The sequence below is a fragment of the Bombina bombina genome, chromosome 3 (assembly GCF_027579735.1).
Source record: "Bombina bombina isolate aBomBom1 chromosome 3, aBomBom1.pri, whole genome shotgun sequence".
NCBI classification, from domain to species: domain Eukaryota; kingdom Metazoa; phylum Chordata; class Amphibia; order Anura; family Bombinatoridae; genus Bombina; species Bombina bombina.
In genome coordinates, this window is record NC_069501.1 from 192,020,806 (window position 1) to 192,044,094 (window position 23,289).

The following is a 23,289-nucleotide window of genomic DNA, read 5'->3' on the forward strand; positions in this document are numbered from 1 at the left end:
TCCGCCTACCCCAGTCATTCGACCGACGTTAAGGAGGAATATTTGCATAGGAGAAACCATATGTTACCGTGGTGACTGTAGTTAAAGAAAATAAATTATCAGACCTGATTAAAAAAACCAGGGCGGGCCGTGGACCGGACACACCGTTGGAGAAAGTAATTTATCAGGTAAACATAAATTCTGTTTTCTCCAACATAGGTGTGTCCGGTCCACGGCGTCATCCTTACTTGTGGGAACCAATACCAAAGCTTTAGGACACGGATGAAGGGAGGGAGCAAATCAGGTCACCTAAATGGAAGGCACCACGGCTTGCAAAACCTTTCTCCCAAAAATAGCCTCAGAAGAAGCAAAAGTATCAAATTTGTAAAATTTAGAAAAAGTGTGCAGTGAAGACCAAGTCGCTGCCTTACATATCTGATCAACAGAAGCCTCGTTCTTGAAGGCCCATGTGGAAGCCACAGCCCTAGTGGAGTGAGCTGTGATTCTTTCAGGAGGCTGCCGTCCGGCAGTCTCATAAGCCAATCGGATAATGCTTTTAATCCAGAAGGAGAGAGAGGTAGAAGTTGCTTTTTGACCTCTCCGTTTACCAGAATAAACAACAAACAAAGACAAAGTTTGTCTGAAATCCTTAGTAGCTGCCAAGTAAAATTTGAGAGCACGAACTACATCCAAGTTGTGCAACAAACGTTCCTTCTTTGAAACTGGATTAGGACACAAAGAAGGCACAACTATCTCCTGGTTAATGTTTTTGTTAGAAACAACTTTTGGAAGAAAACCAGGTTTAGTACGCAAAACCACCTTATCTGCATGGAACACCAGATAAGGAGAAGAACACTGCAGAGCAGATAATTCTGAAACTCTTCTAGCAGAAGAAATTGCAACCAAAAACAAAACTTTCCAAGATAATAACTTAATATCAACGGAATGTAAGGGTTCAAACGGAACCCCCTGAAGAACTGAAAGAACTAGGTTGAGACTCCAAGGAGGAGTCAAAATTTTGTAAACAGGCTTGATTCTAACCAGAGCCTGAACAAAGGCTAGAACATCTGGCACAGCTGCCAGCTTTTTGTGAAGTAACACAGACAAGGCAGAAATCTGTCCCATCAAGGAACTTGCAGATAATCCTTTTTCCAATCCTTCTCGAAGGAAGGATAGACTCTTAGGAATCTTAACCTTGTCCCAAGGGAATCCTGCAGATTCACACCAACAGATATACCAAATTATGTGGTAATTTTTCTGGTTACAGGCTTTCAGGCCTGAACAAGAGTATTAATAACAGAATCTGAGAACCCTCGCTTTGATAAGATCAAGCGTTCAATCTCCAAGCAGTCAGCTGGAGTGGGTCGAACGGACCTAGAACAAGAAGGTCTCTCAAAGGTAGCTTCCATGGTGGAGCCGATGACATATTCACCAGATCTGCATACCAAGTCCTGCGTGGCCACGCAGGAGCTATCAAAATCACCGACGCCCTCTCCTGATTGATCCTGGCTACCAGCCTGGGGATGAGAGGAAACGGCGGGAACACATAAGCTAGTTTGAAGGTCCAAGGTGCTACTAGTGCATCCACTAGAGCCGCCTTGGGATCCCTGGATCTGTACCCGTAGTAAGGAACTCTGAAGTTCTGACGAGAGGCCATCAGATCCATGTCTGGAATGCCCCACGGTTGAGTGACTTGGGCAAAGATTTCCGGATGGAGTTCCCACTCCCCCGGATGCAATGTCTGACGACTCAGAAAATCCGCTTCCCAATTTTCCACTCCTGGGATGTGGATAGCAGACAGGTGGCAGGAGTGAGACTCCGCCCATAGAATGATTTTGGTCACTTCTTCCATCGCTAGGGAACTCCTTGTTCCCCCCTGATGGTTGATGTATGAACTTGGCCCTCGCTAGCTGAGGCCAAGCTTTGAGAGCATTGAATATCGCTCTCAGTTCCAGAATATTTATCGGTAGAAGAGATTCTACCCGAGACCAAAGACCCTGAGCTTTCAGGGATCCCCAGACCGCGCCCCAGCCCATCAGACTGGCGTCGGTCGTGACAATGACCCACTCTGGTCTGCGGAAGGTCATCCCTTGTGACAGGTTGTCCAGGGACAGCCACCAACGGAATGAGTCTCTGGTCCTCTGATTTACTTGTATCTTCGGAGACAAGTCTGAATAGTCCCCATTCCACTGACTGAGCATGAACAGTTGTAATGGTCTTAGATGAATGCGCACAAAAGGAACTATGTCCATTGCCGCTACCATCAAACCTATCACTTCCATGCACTGCGCTATGGAAGGAAGAGGAACGGAATGAAGTATCCGACAAGAGTCTAGAAGTTTTGTTTTTCTGGCTTCTGTCAGAAAAATCCTCATTTCTAAGGAGTCTATTATAGTTCCCAAGAAGGGAACCCTCGTTGACGGAGATAGAGAACTCTTTTCCACGTTCACTTTCCATCCGTGAGATCTGAGAAAGGCCAGGACAATGTCCGTGTGAGCCTTTACTTGAGGAAGGGACGACGCTCGAATCAGAATGTCGTCCAAGTAAGGTACTACAGCAATGCCCCTTGGTCTTAGCACCGCCAGAAGGGACCCTAGTACCTATGAGAAAATCCTAGGAGCAGTGGCTAATCCGAAAGAAAATGCCACGAACTGGAAATGCTTGTCCAGGAATGCAAACCTTAGGAACCGATGATGTTCCTTGTGGATAGGAATATGTAGATACGCATCCTTGAAATCCACCTTGGTCATGAATTGACCTTCCTGGATGGAAGGAAGAAGTGTTCGAATGGTTTCCATCTTGAACGATGGAACCTTGAGAAACTTGTTCAAGATCTTGAGATCTAAGATTGGTCTGAACGTTCCCTCTTTTTTGGGAACTATGAACAGATTGGAGTAGAACCCCATCCCTTGTTCTCCTAATGGAACAGGATGAATCACTCCCATTTTTAGCAGGTCTTCTACCCAATGTAAGAATGCCTGTCTTCTTATGTGGTCTGAAGACAACTGAGACCTGTGGAACCTCCCCCTTGGAGGAAGCCCCTTGAACTCCAGAGAATAACCTTGGGAGACTATTTCTAGCGCCCAAGGATCCAGAACATCTCTTGCCCAAGCCTGAGCGAAGAGAGAGAGTCTGCCCCCCACCAGATCCGGTCCCGGATCGGGGGCCCGCATTTCATGCTGTCTTGGTAGCAGTGGCAGGTTTCCTGGCCTGCTTTCCTTTGTTCCAGCCTTGCATAGGTCTCCAGGCTGGATTGGCTTGAGAAGTATTACCTTCCTGCTTAGAGGACGTAGCCCTTGGGGCTGATCCGTTTCTGCGAAAGGGACGAAACTTAGGTTTATTTTTGGTCTTGAAAAGACCTATCCTGAGGAAGGGCGTGGCCCTTGCCCCCAGTGATATCAGAGATAATCTCTTTCAAGTCAGGGCCAAAGAGTGTTTTCCCCTTGAAAGGAATGTCAAGCAATTTGTTCTTGGAAGACGCATCCGCTGCCCAAGATTTTAACCAAAGCGCTCTGCGCCACAATAGCAAACCCAGAATTTTTTCGCCGCAAACCTAGCCAATTGCAAGGTGGCGTCTAGGGTGAAAGAATTAGCCAATTTAAGAGCACGAATTCTGTCCATAATCTCCTCATAAGAAGAAGAATTACTAATAATCGCCTTTCCTAGCTCATCAAACTAGAAACACGCGGCTGCAGTGACAGGGACAATGCATGCAATTGGTTGTAGAAGGGAACCTTGCTGAACAAACATCTTTAGCAGACCTTCTAATTTTTTATCCATAGGATCTTGGAAAGCACAACTATCTTCTATGGGTATAGTGGCGCGCTTGTGTAGAGTAGAAACCGCCCCCTCGACCTTGGGGACTGTCTGCCATCAGTCCTTTCTGGGGTCGACTATAGGAAAACAATTTTACAAATATGGGGGGAGGTACTAAAGGTATACCGGGCCTGTCCCATTCTTTACTAACAATGTACGCCACCCGCTTGGATATAGGAAAAGCTTCGGGGGGCCCCGGGGCCTCTAAGAACTTTTCCATTTTACATAGTGGTTCTGGAATGACCAGATAATCACAATCATCCAAATTGGATAACACCTCCTTAAGCAGAGCGCGGAGATGTTCCAACTTAAATTTAAAAGTAATCACATCAGGTTCAGCTTGTTGAGAAATGTTTCCTGAATCTGAAATTTCTCCCTCAGACAAAACCTCCCTGGCCCCCTCAGACTGGTGTAGGGGCCCTTCAGAAACCATATCATCAGCGTTCTCATGCTCTACAGAATTTTCTAAAACAGAGCAGTCGCGCTTTCGCTGATAAGTGGGCATATTGGCTAAAATGTTTTTGATAGAATTATCCATTACAGCCGTTAAATGTTGCATAGTAAGGAGTATTGGCGCACTAGATGTACTAGGGGCCTCCTGTATGGGCAAGACTGGTGTAGACGAAGGAGGGGATGATGCAGTACCATGCTTACTCCCCTCACTTGAGGAATCATCTTGGGCATCATTTTTACTAAATTTTTTTATGACATAAAATACATATAGTTAAATGAGAAGGAACCTTGGTTTCCCCACAGTCAGAACACAATCTATCTGGTAGTTCAGACATGTTAAACAGGCATAAACTTGATAACAAAGCACAAAAAACGTTTTAAAATAAAACCGTTACTGTCACTTTAAATTTTAAACTAAACACACTTTATTACTGCAATTGCGAAAAAGTATGAAGGAATTGTTCAAAATTCACCACAGTGTCTTAAAGCCTTAAAAGTATTGCACACCAAATTTGGAAGCTTTAACCCTTAAAATAACGGAACCGGAGCCGTTTTTATATTTAACCCCTTTACAGTCCCTGGAATCTGCTTTGCTGAGACCCAACCAAGCCCAAAGGGGAATACGATACCAAATGATGCCTTCAGAAAGACTTTTCTATGTATCAGAGCTCCACACACATGCAGCTGCATGCCATGCTGTCCTCAAAAACAAGTGCGCCATACCGGCGCGAAAATGAGGCTCTGACTATGATTAGGGAAAGCCCCTAAAGAATAAGGTGTCTAAAACAGTGCCTGCCGATATAATCATATCAAAATACCCAGAATAAATGATTCCTCAAGGCTAAATATGTGTTAATAATGAATCGATTTAGCCCAGAAAAAGTCTACAGTCTTAATAAGCCCTTGTGAAGCCCTTATTTACTATCTTGATAAACATGGCTTACCGGATCCCATAGGGAAAATGACAGCTTCCAGCATTACATCGTCTTGTTAGAATGTGTCATACCTCAAGCAGTAAGAGACTGCACACTGTTCCCCCAACTGAAGTTAATTGCTCTCAACAGTCCTGTGTGGAACAGCCATGGATTTTAGTTACGGTGCTAAAATCATTTTCCTCATACAAACAGAAATCTTCATCTCTTTTCTGTTTCTGAGTAAATAGTACATACCAGCACTATTTTAAAATAACAAACTCTTGATTGAATAATAAAAACTACAGTTAAACACTAAAAAACTCTAAGCCATCTCCGTGGAGATGTTGCCTGTACAACGGCAAAGAGAATGACTGGGGTAGGCGGAGCCTAGGAGGGATCATGTGACCAGCTTTGCTGGGCTCTTTGCCATTTCCTGTTGGGGAAGAGAATATCCCACAAGTAAGGATGACGCCGTGGACCGGACACACCTATGTTGGAGAAATATAGATTGAAAGGATCAACACTCACTGAACTTTAAATCAAACCAATCTTTAATCTTGATTTTATATATATATATATATATATATATATATATATATATATATATATATATATATATATATCTATATATATATGTGTGTGTGTGATAGGGAAAGTGGCACACACCCTCCATCCACCAGCCTGGTGCACTGCAGCAAAAGTAAATACAAGCAATGTCCAGAACACAAACCTGGCTCCATTTGAGAAAGGTTTGCATCGGAACCGAAACATTATGGGTTAAGGCCCTACTGTTTACACTTTGTGGATTAAAGGCTTGTTACAGAGTTTCCTGAGTTGCCTGCTTTTTTCCGGATACACTGTATACCCTTAGCCAGGTTTGTGTTCTGGACATTGCTTATATATATATATATATATATATATATATATATATATATATATATATATATATATATATACATATATACATATATATATATATATATATATATATATATATATATATATATATACATACATACACATATATATATATATATACACATATATATATATATATATATATATATACACATATATATATATATATATATATATACACATATATATATATATATATACATATATATATATATATATAAACACACACACAGTCACACACACTGTCACTTTTTAATGAGCAGACAATGACTCACAGAAAGACTACACAAGACAGTTTAATCATCATGTTATGGTTCTTCTTCTTCTTATATTCATGCCGGTCTGACAGAGTTATATACTGTAAGTTTCTACATCAAAAGGCTACTAGTGTTTCTTGTATGGATCTATAGCTTACTATGTCATTTTGTGATTTTCTACTCTACCAATTCTGTTTTGGGGTGCAAAAATGTACTGTGATCCTCAATATCTGAGTATATAAACATTTTATTTACAGAAATATTATACAAAATTGCTGATTTAAATGTCCATACTTGGAAGTTAGCAGGAATGTAAAACAATGTTACAAAAAAGGCTGTATTTATTTCCATTACTATGCAAATTCTCTATAATTTCTGCAGGGTGACCAATACTGTTTTGAAAAGGTCAGTTAAAGGAAATCTCATCTATCATTTCCTTCAGCGTAAATATAAACCATAAGAAGAATAGGGGTACCTTCTGAAACAGTTGGCCAACCTCGTTCAGAAAGATAATTTAGCAAAAAGTAACACTTTGTCTTTAAGAAACACTTCAGTGTCACATCAAGTGACCATATGCTATAACTGTCAGGAGAACACGGATTTACAGGCATACACAAGTGATTCCAGTGTTTTGTGATGAATAGAGATAATGTACAACTATGACAGCTTATCAGCTTGAGTTAAGGCATTAGCAGTTGCAGTCATTGACACGAAGACGCACAGCATGCATGTTAAGGGAGACTGATGAAAAGCAGGTGGTAATCTGGTGCATGTACAGTTGCACAGCACATGTGAATTCTAATGGTATGACATCACTAAAATACAATCTGCATGCTTTTATTTATGTCTGATCAATCTACCATGAAAAACTCATCCTGTTAGCTAGCCGTTTGCCTCTAGGGCAATAACTCACCACTTTGTCTTCCTTTCTGACAATAAAAATTCAAAACACTTAACTGATGTAATACACTAATATAAAGAACTTAAGTATATAAGCAGGTTGCTAAATCTTTACACTTTTTAAACACAAATCTGTATTTTACAAAGAAAATGAAGTTAGCTGAAATATAAAAGGATACAGAAAAGGGTAATTTTATTTCCACCCTCCTTTAGAACATGTAGGGACATTATACATACAAAAAAAAAGTCACACTAAAACAGCGACAGCATAAAAAACTAAAATTAACAAAAATACAAGCTGTGCATACAAATAGCATAATTTAAAAAGTAACTTATAGTGCTGAGGAATCTGTTGACACTACAAATAAATAACTTATCACTTATTAAATGTGCTAGAGCATTTCATTATTGCACTATCAATTCAATCAGTGTGATTAACATCTGCAAAGGATTTATTAACACATAGTTAAAAGTTAGCTCTGGATTAGCAATGCACTACTCATCCAGAGTGGACTGTCGTACCTGAGCCAATCAGTGGTGGCCTATGTGCATGGTTGCCAATCACAGGTCATGTTCAGCTCAGGATCTGCAGTGTACTGTGAATCTAGAGCTGACCTTATCTTTGTGTTTAACCCCTTTGTGGGCTTATACACATAGGTATAGCAAGCAATAGTATAATAATAAAATGCCAGTACCTTATCATATTTTATTGTTGCTCCCTTTAAAACAAGTTTTATAAATATAAATATAGACTTAACATCACATTTGTTTCTTAACATTTTTTTAATTTTTTTTTTTAGGTTGAAAAAGTTGATTGAACAAGAAACAGCATATCAAGCTAAAAAGGAAAAAGAAAACCACAAGAAAATAACCAAGCTTAGAGATGAGCTCACAAAGTTGAAATCGTTTGCATTAATTGTGGTCGATGAGCAACAAAGGTTAACAGAGCAGTTAAATTTGCAAAGTGAAAAGAACCTAGAACTTACAACAACAGTTCAACAAGTCCAAGAAAAACGTTCTATATTTGAAGTCAAGGCAGAAGAAGAGGAGCGAAAAGCAAACAAACTACAGACTGAACTCCAGGCTCAAGCAAGTAAATTCTTTCAAGAACAAGAAGCCACAATGGCAAAACTAACGGGTGAAGAAACTCAGAATCGCCAGCTGAGATTAAAGCTAGCAGCTTTAAGCAGACAAATTGACGAGCTGGAGGAAACCAACAAAACTTTACGCAAAGCAGAGGATGAGCTTCATGAACTAAGGGAAAAAATGAACAAGGGAGAATGTGGAAACTCCAATCTCATGGCTGAAGTGGAAGAGCTTAGAAAACGCCTGCTAGAAATGGAAGGCAAAGACGAGGAGCTTATAAAAATGGAAGAGCAATGCAAAGATTTGAATAGGAAATTAGAAAAAGAATCAAATCAAAGTAAAAGCCTTAAAGTTGACATAGACAAATTAAACAAAAGAATTATAGAGCTTGAAAAATTAGAAGATGCCTTTAACAAAAGCAAACAAGAATGTTCTTCCATTAAATGTACGTTAGAAAAAGAACGAACAACCACAAAGCAATTAACAAATGAACTTGAAAGTTTAAAAGTTAGAATCAGGGACTTAGAAGCTATTGAAGTTAAGCTTGAGAAAACAGAATGTATACTAAAGGAAGATCTAACCAAACTCAAAACATTAACAGTGATGCTTGTTGAAGAAAGGAAAACCCTGACAGACAAAATCAAACAAACTGAAGAAAAAATAAAATACACCAACACACAATTTCAGTTGGAGCAAAATAAAGTTACATCTGTTACAGAAAAACTGATTGAAGAAAGTAAGAAATCTCTCAAATCAAAGGCAGAGTTACAAGAAAAAATGCACAATGTTACTAAAGAAAATGAGGAACTAAGGAGCAAACTTCGGTCAGAGGAAGAAAAAGCCAGTGATCTCATGTCAAAAGTTGCCATATTAAAGAAAAAAATACAGAGTTTAGAATTGATTGAAAAAGAATTTCTAAAAACTAAAATGAAGCAAGGAAGCACACAATCTGAAATGTTTTGTCAAGAAAATAATAAAATAAAAGAACTCACTCAAGAAGTTGAAAGGCTTAAACACACACTTAAGCAAATGAAAGCAATGGAAGACGATCTTATGAAAACAGAAGATGAGTTTGAATCTTTAGAGAGAAGATATTTTAATGAACAGCAAAAGGCAAAAAGGTTTTCAGAAGAACTCGAAGTTCTAAAAATGGAATTCACAAATTACAAACTAGCAGAAAAATCAGGGACTTTTCAGGAAAAAGTATTGCTTACAAAACTTAAAGAGGAAGAAGCAAAGTCAGGTCATCTTTCAAGGGAAGTGAGTGCTTTAAAAGAAAAGATACATGAATACATGAAAACAGAAGATAATATTTGTCGTTTAAAGGGAGATCATTCCATTCTTCAAAGAAAACTTAACCAACAAGAAAACAAAAACAAAGAGTTGACTAAAGAAATTGAAAATCTTTCAAAGGAACTGGAAAGGTATCGCCGTTTTAGCAAAAGCCTACGGCCCAGTCTCAATGGAAGGCGCATTTCTGACTTTCAAGTGTTCTCAAAAGAAGTACAGACAGATCCAGCAGATAATGAGCCTCCTGATTACAAAAGCCTTGTTCCTTTGGAAAGAGCGGTTATAAATGGACAATTGTATCAAGAAAGTGATACTGAAGATGAAGATACACAAGATGAGGATTCTGCTGTGGTTTTTAAATGTAATTCTTCAAATGGAAACTCTTTAAATAACACCAAACAAAGAGCGCCATGGAGAAAATTCAACCAGCAGCAGTCACAAAATGGAAAAGTGCACTTAAAACAAAATGGAAATTATATAAATCCAGGAGATATGGTGCTAACTCATACACCTGGACAACCATTACATATCAAAGTTACACCAGACCATGGACAAAATACAGCCACACTTGAAATAACAAGTCCTACTATTGAGAACCCACACTCCTTTACAAGCACTGCTGTAATTCCAAACTGTGGTACTCCAAAACAAAGGATAACAATAATACAAAATGGTTCTTTAACCCCAGTGAAATCAAAAATAATCGATGGATATATGACAACTGAACAAGTGATGGCGCCAATTGCTATGACTTCTTTTGTCAGGCCTAGAACCCCTGACTCATGTGGTTCTATAACACCAGACAGAACTATGTCCCCCATTCAAGTACTAGCATTAAAAGGTTCATCAAGTTCTCCAGATCGGGTGCTGTCTCCAGAGCCAATGGAAATCGGTGGCAGCCATGCAATCTTTCGAGTGTCACCTGACAAACAAGCTGGGTGGCAGTTACAAAGGTCTAATAGTTCAAGTTCCAGCGTAATAACTACTGAGGACAATAAAATACATATCCATTTAGGAAGACCCACTAGTCCTTTCACTCCAGTACAAGAGAAAAGACCTTCACTAACAAATGGAACCCCAAATAAACCCACAAATAAAATTACCAGCAGTATTACAATAACACCAACAGCTACTCCACTATCACGGCAATCACAAATTACAGTAAGTAACATCCACAACTGATCCAAACCTTCAGCCAACACCAACCACCCCATGATACCCAGTTTTTTGCACCGTACACTTTTTTTTTCTTGAATAACCCCTTTTTTGTTTCAAAATGTCTGCATGGCCTTCATAAAATATGGAACATACCTTAGTTTTGTAAGTTTAGGGAAATCTGGTTTGCATATACTGTATTATCCATTTGAATTGTTGTTTTTTGTTATAATTGTATATTTTTAATCTGCACTTGTATTAAATTCATTTAATGTAATTTTTTTTCACAACAAAGATTTTTGTGACTGAAAAGTTGTGCTAAAATTTTAGACAGTTTTTGTATGTACACATGGACAACTCTGGTAAATAATATTGAATATTGTTGATTGATTGGTATGACTTTGCTATACCATTAAAAAGATGACACATACTTAAGCAACTCTGAGGCAGATATTGGTACAAAATTTGTTGCAAAAGAACTTGACAAATCCAACGAGCCAGGGAGAAATAGCTCCTATAATTTTTACTTCTTATTTGGATTCTTTTATAAAATATCTCTATATAATATGCTTCGCCGTCTCCTAAAACTGGATGGTCGATATTCAGGCTGGTTCCTAAGTTTCACAGAAATCTGTCAACTCAGATACATATGTATGTGCGTTTGAATGTATGTATTTGTACGTATACATTTTCAATAATTACAGAATTACATTTTTGTGTTTGGGTAAGTGCCTTGCTCCCAACCCAAAATTTTGTATTATTCCTATGCTATTAGATTTTGTTGAAATATTCTCTTTTATCAAAGGGATAAGTTGCATCTAATGATACTTTCATACGGAGTAGGTCAAAATAGAATTTCTAAAATGACATTTCAGATCAGTTAAATCTAACAAATGATGGGGTTTAAAAGGGACATGATTTTTTTTCTTTCATGATTCAGATAGAGTATGTGATTTTAAAAAACTTTCCAATTTACTTCTATTATCTACAGCAATTTTATTTGTTCTCTTGATATCATTTGTGTAATAGGATACCTAGGTAGGCTCAGGGGCTGCTGATTTGTGGCTGCACATATATGCCTTATATTATTGGCTCACCCAATGTGTTAAAGGGACACTGAACCCAAGTTTTTTCTTTCGTGATACAGATAGAGCATGCAATTTTAAGCAACTTTTTAATTTACTACTATTATCAAATTTTCTTCATTCTCTTTGTATCTTTATTTGAAATGCAAGAATGTAAGTTTAGATGCCGACCCATTTTTGGTGAATAACCTCTCATCCACCAATAAAAAAGTGCTGTCCAGAGTCCTGAACCAAAAAAGAAGCTTAGATGCCTTCTTTTTCAAATAAAGATAGCAAGTGAACGAAGAAAAACTGATAAAAGGAATAAATTAGAAAGTTGCTTAAAATTGCATGATCTATCTGAATCACGAAAGAAAAATTTTGGGTTCAGTGTCCCTTTAACTAGCTCCCAGGATTGCATTTCTGCCTCTTCATTAAAGGATACCAAGAGAATGAAGCATATTAGATAATAGAAGTAAACTGGAAAGTTGTTTAAAATTGTATTCTTTATCTGAATCATGAAATAAAAATTTTGGGTTTCATGTTCCTTAAAGTATGTGCAAAAAGATGGCATGAAAGGTACAACAATGATAAATGTGACTGATTGGCTTTCTGCTACATACATACACAGACAAACTCACATAAACCCAGGTCATGAAGGCCCCTTTTTTAGTGATCACCACCCAGAACAAAGGAAAGAGCTCAAGAAGCATCATTCAATCCACCCCTGTGCACTGGAGCCTGGCTATGTACCATCTGCAACACATCCACCATGTCACTGCACATGCACCAAATGCATCACGGTGATAGATGGTCTATCACAGGCAGAGATGTGCTATAAAACCCCATGCACAAACTCTCATATACATAGTAGCTTCAGTCGCTTTACAGTGAGTGCAACATGATATAAATTGCAATTCACATGCAGATTTGATGTAGTATTAATTTGTTGAAGCAACATTTTGCAACCAATTTGGAATTTTAATAATATGGCTGGTATCAGGATAGTATATTTAAAAAAGAAAAATACAGAAATAAAAGTGCTGTTGTGGTAAAACTACACAATGGGAATATGAGGGAATAAAATTTGCAATGCATGATCATTTCAAATCAGTGCTTGAGGTATACTACATAAGTATTATTACTAATTTATGTTAACTATTATAGCAGGTGTTCTGTTGAGAACTCCAATTCCTCAAAAACTCCAATCTGACATCACTTCCGGTAAGTCTAATATGTTAATATCTGTTTTGCCTCTGCCTGGGGGGGACACCGCCGATCCTCTGGCATACAACCCAAGTAAACCTTGGGGAGTAAGGTTTACAAGGGGGGATTTGCCCCCCTTGAACCCCCCCAGGTGGAGACAAAATAGATAGTGTAGATAGGCGACTACAGTGCCCATCTGATTGGTTGTCCTGTCACTCACTGGATACGGACCAATCAGATGTATGGATTTGCCGGAAGTGACGTCAGATTGGAGTTTTCGATGTATTGGAGTTTGATAGAACACAGGTCTTTTTTTTTCATACATACACAAAACCAAAATTTTTCTTCTCCTGAGCCTAGGTATTCTTTTCAACAAAGGTTACCTAGAGAATGAAGTACATTAGATAAGAGGTACATTGGAGAATTGTTTAAAATGACATGCTCTATCCAAATCATCACAGTTTAATTTTGTGGTTACTGCACTTTAAAGGGACATGAAACCCAAAATGTTTCTTTCATGATTTCATGATTCAGATAGATTCCGATATCAATTTTGCTTCATTCTCTTGTTATCTTTAATTGAAGAAGCAACAATGCACTCCTGGGAGCTAGCTGACCACATTTGTAAGCCAATTAAAAAATTGGCAGCTAGCTCCAAGCTTCTGAGCCTATCTAGATATGCTTTCCAACAAAGGATACCAAGAGAATGAAGCAAAATTAGATAACGGAAGTAAATTAGAAAGTTGTTAAAAATGGTATGCTCTATCTAAATCATGAAAGAAACATATTGAGTTTCATGTCCCTTTAAGCACACACAGAAGCCAAAAAATGTTATTGCTCAACATCCTAACAAGTATGTAAAAACTTTGCATCAAAAGTTGCCAAATATATGATTCCCCTTCTGTTCTAAGCTAGATTTTAATATCATTTACTATATGATATTATCGTAAACCTCTGGCAGCTTGTGCTTAATTAAGATGTTCCCAGTAATGGCGCAACTGGAAAATACTTGACATGCCGATGGCATTAAAAAAATGGCAGCCACTTTCAATTATAGTGCAGCTAATACTTTAATTAGTGAAACAATTTTCTTTTCAGGGACAGCTCGATTTTCAGGTTTGTCTTATGAAATTTCTGCTAAAGCCTCTACAAATGATAAAATCACATAAGAAGATTATAGGTGTCATATGTTTGAAGGTGCTAGAAAGGTGAAAGAATAAAAAAAGAAACTCATTAAGTACATTTTGATTGAAGAAAAAAAAATATTAAACCATTTATTCAAGGGCCTATTAAATGTACATTAATTAGGATAACCCATAACGGAATTACACATTTATGCAACTAAAGCAAATGATGCAGATGAATGGATGCATAAATGGAATAATATCATCATGCCGACATCTGCTCTATACCACAAATACTAACAGTCTCTATTAAAGATTATTTATCTTTCTAAGTCTGAAACTGCCTCCCACTTTCCAGGCTGCATAAAACTAATGACAGTAAAGCTACAGAGGCACATGACGAGATCTGTTTCCTTTCCATGTGTCTCATCGGTTTCATCAGTATGTAGCATCCCAGACAAAACTATGAGACTATGTTACGCTTAGCAAAATGAGAGTGATAGCCAGGAAATGAATGGGGCTCAATGACTCACTCATAGGTCGCTCATGACTAGAATTTAGAGCCCTTTTTGTTTTTCTATAGAAAATATTTCTAAGATGTTAGACCATGATTTATGACAGTGAGGAATATAAAATAAAATGTTATAGAACAGGCTAAAAATAAAAGAGAAAATGTTATTTTATTCTATTATTTAGCCCCTGTACATCAAGAGATTAAAAAAAAAAAAAAAAAAAAAAAAAAAAGCTGGGAAGCTATGGCTTCTAATATTAATAAATATATATATATATTTTTTTATTTCTTATACTTTATTTATGAAGCGCCAACATATTCTGCAGTGCTTTCCATGGGTACAATTCATTTAAATAAGGCCCTATTCCCGTGGGAACTTACAATCTAGAAGGGTAGGAGGTTGAGAAACAGGAGGCGAGGACTGCAAGATTGAGAATGATGTTAATGCAGAGTTAGATGAGGTATATGTTGTTAGGTAAGTTAAATGAATTTATTATTGAGTTGGGTGGTAGGCTTCCCTGAACAAAAAAGTCTTTAGGGAGCAAAGCCTTACAGCACGAGGGAGAGTGTTCCAGAGGGTAGGTGCTGCAGAGGCATTTAGGATGGATTTAAGCTGGAGAGGCGGGAAAGAGGAAAGCCAGTAAGTAGGTTATTGAAGTAGTCAAGTCAGGAAATAACAAGGGACTGGATTATTTGCTTTGTGGTGTCAGCGCTCAGAAAAGGGCAAATCTTGGAAATATTGCATAGGTGGTTGCGGCAGGATGTAGAAAGCGATTGGATGTGTGGGACAAAGGATAGATTTGAGTCAAGTGTAACTCTGAGGCAGCAGACTTGGGGCAATGGGGAAATGGTGATGCCATCGACAGGGATAGAGAAGTTAGAAGTCGGCGTAGAGCTTGAGGAGGGGGGGGGGGGGGGGCATTAGAAGGAGCTCAGTTTTGGACATATTAATCTTTAGGTGGTGAGAGGCCATCCAGGAAGAAATACCAGATAAGACATAAGAAGACATAAGAAAGGACAGAGGGAGAGAGAGCAGGGCTGGAGAGGTAGACCTGGGCGTCATCAGCATAGAGGTGATGTTTGAAGCCATAACTGTTAAAGGGATAGTCTAGTCAAAAATAAACTTTCATGATTCAGATAGATCATGCAATTTTAAGCAACTTTCCAATTTACTCCTATTATCCATTTTTCTTCATTCTCTTTGTATTTTTGTTTTAAAAAGCAAGAATGTAAGGTCCATTTTGGTCCAGCACCTGGGTAGCGCTTGCTGATTGGATGGCTACATTTAGACACCAATCAGCAAGCACTACCCAGGTTCTGAACAAAAAATGGGCCAGCTTCTAAGCTTACATTCCTGCTTTTTAAAATAAAGATACCAAGAGAATGAAGAAAAATTGATAATAGAAGTAAATTAGAAAGTTGCTTAAAATATCATGCGCTATCTGAATCATAAAAGTTTAATTTTGACTATGCTATCCCTTTAAGTTTACCCAGTGAAGATGTATAAATGGAGAAGAGTAAAGGACCCAGAACAGATACTTGAGGTACTCCAACAGACAGAGGCATTGGAGAGAAGGAGTCGCTGGCAAATTAAACAGAAAACATAATTTATGCTTACCTGATAAATTTATTTCTCTTGTAGTGTATTCAGTCCATGGATCATCCATTACTTATGGGATATATTCCCTTCCCAACAGGAAGTTGCAAGAGGATCACCCAAAGCAGAGCTGCTATATAGCTCCTCCCCTCCACGTCATATCCAGTCATTCGACCGAAACAAGACAAGAAAGGAGAAACCATAGGGAGCAGTGGTGACTGGAGTTCTAATTAAAATTCAGATCTGCCTTAAAAAAGACAGGGCGGGCCGTGGACTGAATACACTACAAGAGAAATAAATTTATCAGGTAAGCATAAATTATGTTTTCTCTTGTTAAGTGTATTCAGTCCACGGATCATCCATTACTTATGGGATACCAATACCAAAGCTAAAGTACACGGATGATGGGAGGGACAAGGCAGGAACTTAAACGGAAGGAACCACTGCCTGTAGAACCTTTATCCCAAAAACAGCCTCCAAAGAAGCAAAAGTGTCAAATTTGTAAAATTTTGAAAAAGTGTGAAGAGAAGACCAAGTCGCAGCCTTGCAAATCTGTTCAACAGAGGCCTCATTCTTAAAGGCCCAGGTGGAAGCCACAACTCTAGTGGAATGAGCTGTAATTCTTTCAGGGGGCTGCTGTCCAGCAGTCTCATAGGCTAAACGTATTATGCTACAAAGCCAAAAGGAGAGAGAGGTTGCCGAAGCTTTTTGACCTCTCCTCTGTCCAGAGTACACGACAAACAGGGAAGAAGTTTGACGAAAATCTTTAGTTGCCTGTAAATAGAACTTCAGGGAACGGACTACGTCCAGATTATGCAAAAGTCGTTCCTTCTTTGAAGAAGGATTAGGACATAATGATGGAACAACAATCTCCTGATTGATATTCCTGTTAGAAACTACCTTAGGTAAAAACCCAGGTTTAGTACGCAGAACTACCTTGTCTGAATGGAAAATCAGATAAGGAGAATCACAATGTAAGGCAGATAACTCAGAGACTCTTCGAGCCGAGGAAATAGCCATCAAAAACAAAACTTTCCAAGATAAAAGCTTAATATCAATGGAATGAAGGGGTTCAAACGGAACCCCTTGAAGAACTTTAAGAACCAAGTTTAAGCTCCACGGAGGAGCAACAGTCTTAAACACAGGCTTAATCCTAGCTAAAGCCTGACAAAAAGCCTGGACGTCTGGAACTTCTGCCAGACGTTTGTGTAAAAGAATAGACAGAGCAGAAATCTGTCCCTTTAACGAACTAGCCGATAAGCCATTTTCTAAACCCTCTAGTAGAAAAGACAATATCCTAGGAATCCTAACCTTACTCCACGAATAACTCTTGGATTCGCACCAATATAGATATTTCCGCCATATTTTATGGTAAATCTTTCTGGTAACAGGTTTCCAAGCCTGTATTAAGGTATCAATAACCGACTCCGAGAAGCCAAACTTTGATAGGATCAAGCGTTCAATCTCCATGCAGTCAGCCTCAGAGAAATTAGATTTGGATGATAGAAAGGACCCTGAATGAGAAGGTCCTGCCTTAGAGGCAGAGACCATGGTGGACAGGACGACATGTCCACTAGGTCTGCATACCAGGTCCTGCGTGACCACGCAGGTGCTATCAGAATCATTGATGCTCTCTCTTGTCTGATCTTGGCAATCAGGCGAGGTAGCAGCGGAAATGGTGGAAACACATAAGCCATGTTGAAAACCCAAGTGGCTGCTAGAGCATCTATCAGCGCCGCTCCCGGGTCCCTGGACCTGGATCCGTAACAAGGAAGCTTGGCGTTCTGGCGAGACGCCATGAGATCCAGTTCTGGTTTGCCCCAACGATGAATCAGTTGAGTGAAGACCTCCGGATGAAGTTCCCACTCCCCCGGATGAAAAGTCTGGCGACTTAGAAAGTCCGCCTCCCAGTTCTCCACGCCTGGGCTATAGATCGCTGACAGGTGGCAAGAGTGAGACTCTGCCCAGCGAATTATCTTTGAAACTTCCAACATCGCTAGGGAACTCCTGGTTCCCACTTGATGGTTGATGTAAGCCACAGTCGTGATGTTGTCCGACTGAAATCTGATGAACCTCAGAGTTGCTAACTGAGGCCAAGCTAGAAGAGCATTGAATATTGCTCTCAACTCCAGAATATTTATTGGGAGGAGTTTCTCCTCCAGAGTCCATAATCCCTGAGCCTTCAGAGAGTTCCAGACTGCGCCCCAACCTAGAAGGCTGGCATCTGTTACAATCGTCCAATCTGGCCTGCGAAAGGTCATCCCCTTGGACAGATGGACCTGAGAAAGCCACCAGAGAAGAGAATCTCTGGTCTCTTGATCCAGATTTAGTAGAGGGGACAAATCTGAGTAATCCCCATTCCACTGACTTAGCATGCATAATTGCAGCGGTCTGAGATGCAGGCGCGCAAATGGTACTATGTCCATTGCCGCTACCATTAAGCCAATTACTTCCATGCACTGAGCTACTGACGGGCGTGGAATGGAATGAAGGACACAGCAAGCATTCAGAAGCTTTGATAACCTGGACTCCGTCAGGTAAATCTTCATCTCTATAGAATCTATAAGAGTCCCCAGGAAGGGAACTCTTGTGAGTGGTAATAGAGAACTCTTTTCCACGTTGACCTTCCACCCATGCGGCCTCAGAAATGCCAGAACTATCTCTGTATGAGACTTGGCAATTTGAAAACTTGACGCTTGTATCAGAATGTCGTCTAGGTACGGAGCCACCGCTATGCCTCGCGGTCTTAGCACCGCCAGAAGTGAGCCCAGAACCTTTGTAAAATTTCTCGGGGCCGTAGCTAACCCAAAGGGAAGAGCTACAAACTGGTAATGCCTGTCTAGAAAGGCAAATCTTAGGTACCGATAATGATCTTTGTGAATCGGTATGTGAAGGTAGGCATCCTTTAAGTCCACTGTGGTCATGTATTGACCCTCTTAGATCATGGGTAGGATGGTTCGAATAGTTTCCATTTTGAATGATGGAACTCTTAGGAATTTGTTTAAGATTTTTAGGTCCAAGATTGGTCTGAAGGTTCCCTCTTTCTTGGGAACCACAAACAGATTTGAGTAAAAACCTTGCCCTTGTTCCGTCCGCAGAACTGGGTGGATCACTCCCATTACTAAGAGGTCTTGTACACAGCGTAGAAATGCCTCTTTCTTTATTTGGTTTACTGATAACCTTGAAAGATGAAATCTCCCTTGTGGAGGAGAAGCTTTGAAGTCCAGAAGATATCCCTGAGATATGATCTCTAACGCCCAGGGATCCTGGACATCTCTTGCCCAAGCCTGGGCGAAGAGAGAAAGTCTGCCCCCCACTAGATCCGTTTCCGGATAGGGGGCCCTCTCTTCATGCTGTCTTAGGGGCAGAAGTAGGTTTTCTGGCCTGCTTGCCCTTGTTCCAGGACTGGTTAGCTTTCCAGCCTTGTCTGTAACGAGCAACAGTTCCTTCCTGTTTTGGAGCGGAGGAAGTTGATGCTGCTCCTGCCTTGAAGTTACGAAAGGCACGAAAATTAGACTGTTTGGCCTTTGGTTTGGCCTTGTCCTGAGGAAGAGTATGACCCTTACCTCCAGTAATGTCAGCAATAATTTCTTTCAAGCCGGGCCCGAATAAGGTCTGCCCTTTGAAAGGAATATTAAGCAATTTAGATTTAGAAGTCACGTCAGCTGACCAGGATTTAAGCCATAGCGCTATGCGCGCCTGGATGGCGAATCCCGAGTTCTTAGCCGTCAATTTGGTTAAATGTACAACGACATCAGAAACAAATGCGTTAGCTAGCTTAAGAGCTTTAAGCTTGTCCATAATCTCATCCAATGGAGCTGCGCGAATGGCCTCTTCCAAAGACTCAAACCAGAATGCCGCAGCAGCAGTGACAGGCGCAATGCATGCAAGGGGCTGTAAGATAAAACCTTGTTGAACAAACATTTTCTTAAGGTAACCTTCTAATTTTTTATCCATTGGATCCGAAAAAGCACAACTATCCTCCACCGGGATAGTGGTACGTTTAGCTAAAGTAGAAACTGCTCCCTCCACCTTAGGGACATTTTCCTAAATATCGGAGGAGGGGAAAAGGGCACACCGGGTCTATCCCACTCCTTGCTAATAATCTCTGTAAGCCTTTAAGGTATAGGAAAAACGTCAGTACACACCGGCACCGCATAGTATCTATCCAGCCTACATAATTTCTCTGGAATTGCAACCGTGTTACAATCATTCAGAGCCGCTAATACCTCCCCTAACAATACACGGAGGTTCTCAAGCTTAAATTTAAAATTAGAAATTTCTGAATCCGGTCTCCCTGGATCAGATCCGTCACCCACAGAATGAAGCTCTCCGTCATCATGTTCTGCAAATTGTGACGCAGTATCGGACATGGCTCTCACATCATCCGCGCGCTCTGTCCTTAGCCCAGAGCTGTCGCGCATGCCTCTTAATTCTGGCAATTTATATAATACCTCTGTCATAACAGCAGCCATGTCTTGCAAAGTGATTTGTAAGGGCCTCTCTGATGTACTTGGCGCCACAATATCACGTGCCTCCTGAGCGGGAGGCGAAGGTACTGACACGTGAGGAGAGTTAGTCGGCATAACTTCCCCGTCTTTGTCTGGTGATAATTCCTTTACAGATAAAGACTGACCTTTATTATTTAAAGTGAAATCAATACATTTAGTACACATATTTCTATGGGGCTCCACATTGGCCTTCAAACATAGTGAACAAACAGATTCATCTGTGTCAGACATGTTTAAACAGACTAGCAATGAGACTAGCAAGCTTGGAAAATCCTTTCAAATAAGTTTACAAGCAATATAAAAAAACGCTACTGCGCCTTTAAGAAGCACAAAAAAACTGTCACAGTTGAAATAACAATGAACCAAATCAGTTATATCAACCAAATTTTCACAGTAAATGTATTAAGTTAGCAAAGTATTGCACCCACTAGCAAATGGATGATTAACCCCTTAATACCCAAAACGGATAATCAATTTAACAATTAACGTTTTTATCACAGTCAAACACACTGTCACAGGTCTGCTGTGACTGATTACCTCCCTCAAAATGAATTTTGAAGACCCCTGAGCTCTCTAGAGACGTCCTGGATCAAGGAGGAAGAAGCAGGAAGACTGTGACTGAATTTTTACTGCGCAAAAAAGCGCTAAAATAGGCTCCTCCCACTCATATTACAACAGTGGGAAACCTCAGTTAACTGTTTCTATGCAGAAATATACGTCAGCCATGTGGAAAAAATCATGCCCCAAAGGATTTATCACCAAAGTACCTCACAAAAACGAATAACATGCCAGTAAACGTTTTAAACATACATTTTAAAAGTTATGTAGTGTTATCAATAAGCCTGCTACCAGTCGCTTCTACTGCAGTTAAGGCTCATATATTACTTCAGTATTAACAGCATTTTCTTAGTCAAATTCCATTCCTTGGAAAATTACTTTACTGCACATACATTCATCAGCCTGATACCAGTCACTACTACTGCATTTAAGGCTGTACTTACATTACATCGGTATCAGCAGTATTTTCTTAGTCAATTCCATTCCTTAGAAAAATATTTTACTGCACATACCTCATCTGCAGGGAACCCCGCATGCTATTCCCTTTCTGAAGTTACCCCTCCTCAGAATGTGCGAGAACAGCCAGTGGATCTTAGTTACTTCTGCTAAGATCATAGAAAACGCAGGCAGATTCTTCTTCTAAATACTGCCCGAGAGAAAAAAAAACAGCACACTCCGGTGCCATTTAAAATAACAAACTTTTGATTGAAGAAATAATTAAGTATAAAAACTCCACACTCCTCTCACACCTTCCTACTATGTTGAGTGTTGCAAGAGAATTACTGGATATGACGTGGAGGGGAGGAGCTATATAGCAGCTCTGCTTTGGGTGATCCTTTTGCAACTTCCTGTTGGGAAGGGAATAAATCCCATAAGTAATGGATGATCCGTGGACTGAATACACTTAACAAGAGAAAAAGACCGGTGAGAAAGATAGGAGTGAATCCAAGAAAGAGCAGTGTCACAGAGGCGAAACGAGCTAAGGGTCTGTAGGAGGAGGGGGTGGTCAACAGTGCCGAAGGCAGCTGAGAGGTCAAGTAAGATGAGTATAGAGTAGTGGCCAATATTTTTAGCAGATAGAAGATCATTAGTAACCTTGGTAAGGGCAGTCTCAGTTGAGTGTTTGGGGCGGAATCCAGATTGCAGGGGGTCAAGCAAAAAGTTGGTGGACAGGAAGTGGGTTAGGTGATTGAAAACTAGTTTTTCAAGGAGTTTTGATGTTAGTGGAAGCAGTAATATGGGGCGGTAGCTTTCAGAGAATTAGGGTCGAGGGATGGTTTTTTTATTATGGGAGTGACTTTTGCATGTTTGAAAGAAGATGGGAATGAGCTGCTAAAAAGAGATAGGTTAAAGATGTGAATAAGAGCAGGAGTGAGGGTGGAAGACAGGGATGGTATTAGATGGGAAGGGATAGGGTCGAGCGGGCAGGTAGTGAGACGTGAGGAAGATAGTAATGAAGAAACTTCATTCTCAGTGGGTGGATGGAAGATGCAGAGGGAGTAACTGGGTCTGTTGTTGGAATATTGCAGGTTGGTGTTGGGATGTTGCTTCAGATAGTACGTGTTTTGTTTAAAAAGTAGTCTGCCAGGTCTTGAGCACTAAAGACAGATGGGGGGGGGGAGCAGGTGGGTAGAGGAGAGAATTAAAATGTGGAAAAGAGTCGTTTAGGGTTTGAGGAAAGAGTAGATATGAGAGAAGAGAAGTAGGTTTGCTTGGCTAAGTGAAGGGCAGAAGTGTATGAACGAAGAATAAACTTATAGTGTATGAAATCAGGTTCAGAGTGAGTTTTCCTCCAGACATGCTCAGCAGTACAGAAGCATTTTTGCAAATAGCGTGTTTGATGACAGTGCCAGGGCCGTTACTGACGGCGTGATGTTTTGCACAGTCGGGGAGGGGCAAGTGTGTCTAGTGCAGAGGAGAGTTTTGTTATAGTGAGCTATAGCGAGATCA

General features: G+C 39.9%; 1 protein-coding gene across 1 annotated transcript in view; it reads left to right on the top strand.

Moving 5' to 3' along the window:
• Nucleotides 1-23,289, top strand: part of FILIP1L (filamin A interacting protein 1 like) — a 639,717-nt gene that overhangs the window by 587,556 nt on the left and 28,872 nt on the right. The window contains exon 5 of the mRNA XM_053706055.1: nt 8,038-10,774. Within this exon, the coding sequence (XP_053562030.1) occupies nt 8,038-10,774 (2,737 nt within the window). The remainder of the gene's footprint in view (nt 1-8,037; nt 10,775-23,289) is intronic.